A 4,363-nucleotide genomic window follows, 5' to 3' on the forward strand; every position below is an offset into this window, starting at 1 on the left:
TCGCTTTGGCCGTTACAAATGTGGCCACACTCGCCCAATTATTGTGAAGTTCACTTCATCTAAAATTAAAGATGCCATATTATCCAATGGTCTCCGAGATGTTCAAGGAAACTAACTTCAGCGTCGGCGAGGACTTTTCCCTCAAAGTCCGAAATGCGCGAAAGCACCTAGTCGCGGTCGCTAAAGAAAAGACAACAAAATTTGCTTTGAATTTTAAGACATTACACATTGGTCCCAGGCGCTACGTGTTCGATGAAACCACGAAAACCACTATACGGTCACGGCTGTCCGAGAGGGACAAAGTTGAATTTCGATGGAGGCGAAATTCTATAGGCCCGTGTACTGTGCGATGTCACTGCACGTTAAAGAACCCCAGGTGGTCGAAATTTCCGGAGCCCTTCACTACGGCGTCTCTCATAGCCTGAGTCACTTTGGGATGTTAAAACCCATAAACCAAACCAAACCAAACCGAAACCACGAAAACAGCCAAGGAAATAGTAACTCGTCCCTCACAATCAGATTAGCAATCACCTCATCATGAACCGTCTAGAAACCGTACCACGAACGGTTCTTTATCTAGCCTCGCGCTCTCCGCTATATACACTAACATCCGTAGTTTTATTCCTATGCGTGAACTTATTTCTCGCCTTGTTTCGTCATCAAATAGCAACCTACTTATACTAACTGAGACTTGGCTGAGCGGTGACATAACAGATAACGAAGTACTGACTGATCTACCAAACTTTCAAGTTTTCCGGAAAGACCGTGAAGATTCACGAGGAGGGGGTGGGCTCATTGCTGTCAGCTAAGATTTATCATGTTCCCTAATACAAGATTCATCCGACCTCGAAATGTTGTGGCTAATTTTAAACGCAGCAACAAACACAGTTTTACTCGGCGTTTGTTACAGGCCGCCACACAGTAGTCACGATTTTTCCCGTCAGCTTAATAACGCACTAAGTCAACTGTCCACAAAGCATCCTAATTCACAAATGTTCCTCTTCGGCGATTTTAATTTTCCTAATATTGACTGGCATAACCGGCCCACACCTATAGCTAACAATGGAGAAACAACGGAATTCTAAGAATTTTGCAACAACCTCAATCTTACTCAGGTAATACTTGAACCTATCCGCGTAACACAGAACTGTGCAAATATTTTAGATCTTTCATTAACAAACCACCCGGACAGCGTACAGCCCGTTACGTATCTACCTGAAATAAGCGATCACAAAGTAATTCACGCTAACCTTGTCCTTAACCAAACCGGCGCCTAAAATGCCATAAAACCATCCGTCTTTATGACAAAGAGAATTATAACGCCATAAATAATGAACTTGATACGTTATTTCAAGTCTTCTCGTCACGTTTTCATTCCCGCAGTGTTCAAGAAAATTGGTTACTGTTCAGAGACATACTAGAAAGTCTAACACCGGGGTCCCTCAAGGGTCTGTCCTCAGCCCTTTCCTCTTCAACCTGGTCATGGCAGGCCTCCCTCGCTCCATCCAGCAGGACCGCCGCCACAGAGTTCTCTGCTCTGTATACGCGGACGATGTCGCCCTCTGGGTCCGAGCCCCGAGGAGGCAGATCACCTCTGCCAGACAGGCCCTCCAGGGTGCCCTCAACGAGGTGCAGCAGTTCCTGGCGACCAAGGGGCTGTCTCTCTCAGCCACGAAATCGGAGGCTTTGTTTATCCATCCGAGGGGAGCACGAGCCACGACTCAGATTACTACCCTCAAAATTGACGGCACTAAGCTCCCTTGGAAATCGCGGGTGAAGTACCTTGGTCTCACCATCGACCACCGGCTCTCCTGGAATCCTGCTGACAAGGCCCGCCTGTCCCACATGGACCGAGTCGGCCGAGCAGTACTGTCCATCGTCGCCCGAGGCAACGGCTGCACCACCACTTGGGCTATCCGACTCTTCGAGGCAGCGGCGACATCAGCCATCCTTTACACCCTCCCCCTAGTTACGCTCCGGAGCACCCGTCTTAATCGCATGGAACTCTCTCGCAGGAAATGGATCCGCCGCTTCCTGGGGGTTCCACTGCGATCGCAGGTCCCGGCCACGCTGGCAGAGGCGGGCATCTTCCCGCTGGACCTCTTGCTCCTGCAGATGGGCTTGACCCACACGTACCGGATCGCCCACGTTCGTGATGGCGGTGCCCTCCGTGCTCGCCTGCAGGCCAACGCCAACTCTAGGATGGGGAAGCTCCACGCTCTCTACGTGGAGACACTTGGCCCTCCCCAGGGCCTCCCAGTCCCCCCCCCCCCCCCTCCCAACCCGACCTCCTCTGCAGCTTACCCTGGACCTTAACGGCGTGACCAAGCGCCACCCCCCTGCTGCAGCACTCCGCCAGACCACTGCTGCCTTCCTGGAAGAGTGCAAAGAGACCACCCTCCTCTTCACCGATGGCTCGGTCCGGCCAGCCACAGGGCAAGCAGTGGCGGCTCTGCCAGTGCCCCAACTGCAGCAGACACGGTCCTGCAGACTTTCCTTCCCGGGCAGCTCCACGGCAGCTGAGCTGGCAGGTCTCCACCTGGCAGCAGAATTCATCGGGTCCACCACACCACCTGGCCCTGTCGCTGTCCTGTGTGACTCCCGGCCTGCCCTCCAGCTCCTGAGCAGGCCCCACATCTCGCAGACATTGACGAGTGTCCTGCGTGCCCACCTGCACGCACTTGAGGATGCAGGCTACCAGGTGTCCCTTCACTGGGTCCCTGGCCACACCGGCGTCCAGGGCAACGAGGACGCCGACTCCCTCGCCAAGGCTGCCCACAACGATGGGTCGCCAGTGACCACCAAAGTGGCCCCGCATGACTTTGCCCGGCAGCTACTAAGGCGGGCGGTAAGGACAAAGCACCCTGACAGGCGTGTCTCTGCGTGCAGGCCCTTCCACCGGCTGCCAGACAAGATCCCCCGCAGAGAACGTGCCCTCCTGCTCCGACTTCGGATCGGATGTTCATGGACGCCGACACGCAAGTTCGTAGTTGGAATGGCCTCCTCCCCTGCCTGTCCATCGTGCGGGGATACAGGCACCTTGGGTCACCTGTTGGGTGCATGTCCTGCTTTTGCTCTGCCTCGTAGCCGTCTCTTTGCAGGCTACCGTGCCCTCGGCCTGCCAGCAGACACGGATGACAATCTGCTGTTCCCGGCCCGGAACCTCCTGTCCGCCTGCCGGCTCCTGCTGGCCTACCTCAAGGAGACCGGCCTGGACATCCTTCTCTAGCCCGAGAAGCCTGGACCTGCAGCCCAAGGCCTGCGGCCTCCTGGACCTGCAGCCTCGGACCTGGACCCTTCTAGACCTTCGGCTCCTCCCAGCCACATGAAAGTCTAGGAGTCTGCCTCCCCCTGCCCAATGCTTGCACACCGTCCCAGTGCATCGTGGCTCCCCCCCCCCCCAGCCCGTTGCTTGCACACTATCCCAGTGCACCGAGGCTTCTCCCCCGCGAGCTGTTGTTGCGGCGGCGGCGCTACTCCAAGATCCCTCCCCCTGCTCGGACACGGACCGCTCCTGTCGCGGCGACGACCATCCCCCCTCCCTTCTCCCCTCCCTACATCCCCCTTCCCCTGGTCCCCAGGAGTGATGCCACCAACTGGCCAACATACGTCGGGACCAGTATCCCCTCCCAGAATACCCCAAAGTAATCAATCAATCAATCAACCAATCAATCAATCAATCAATCAATCAATCAATCAATCAATCAATCAATCAATCAATCAATCAATCAATCAATCAATCAATCAATCAATCAATCAATCAATTGATCGATCGATCGATCAATCAATCAATATAACAAATAGATTCATCCCCTAAATTAGGTTTCAATCTAATTCACAAAAACCATGGTTTACTAAAACACTGAAACGTTTGGAGAACAAAAAGAAGCGCTTTTACCGTTCAGCCAAGTCTCAGGGGACGCATAGCGCATGGGTAAAATATCACGAAGCTGAAAAATCATATATCCTTGCTATTTCTAATGCCAAGCATACCTTTTTTTCACTCGGACTTGCCGAATATGCTCTCAAGTAACCCCAGAAAGTTTTGGCAAGTTATCGATCCGCATCATGCACGAGAAATAACCCTTACAGATGAGTCAGGCGCAGTTTTCACTGATGCTGAGTGCGCTGCTATGTTTAACTCTGCCTTCTCCGTATATACGAAATAAACTGAAATATCATCTTTTTCAGCACCATCCTTTGGCATCTGGCATTTCGTCCCTAATTGAAAACATGAAACTTTGATCTTCATCCGTTATTGACAATATTAACTCAAAGCTTTTGAAAAATGCCAAGGATATTTGTGCGCAATTTTTATGCTTACTTTTTTCACAGTCACTGTTAACAGGTCAACTACTACACG

General features: G+C 52.5%; 1 protein-coding gene across 1 annotated transcript; it reads left to right on the forward strand.

Annotated features, from left to right (window-relative positions):
- The first annotated feature begins 1,482 nt into the window (after positions 1-1,482).
- Positions 1,483-3,229, forward strand: LOC149339492 (uncharacterized). The gene is made up of 4 exons (XM_089550932.1): positions 1,483-2,148; positions 2,300-2,848; positions 2,890-2,978; positions 3,088-3,229. The coding sequence occupies exons 1-4, from the start codon at positions 1,483-1,485 to the stop codon at positions 3,227-3,229; spliced, it is 1,446 nt and encodes a 481-aa protein (XP_089407058.1).
- The last annotated feature ends 1,134 nt before the right edge of the window (positions 3,230-4,363 follow it).

The sequence above is a fragment of the Amblyomma mixtum genome, chromosome 6 (assembly GCF_055824585.1).
Source record: "Amblyomma mixtum isolate Tamu chromosome 6, ASM5582458v1, whole genome shotgun sequence".
Taxonomy (NCBI): Eukaryota; Metazoa; Arthropoda; class Arachnida; order Ixodida; family Ixodidae; genus Amblyomma; species Amblyomma mixtum.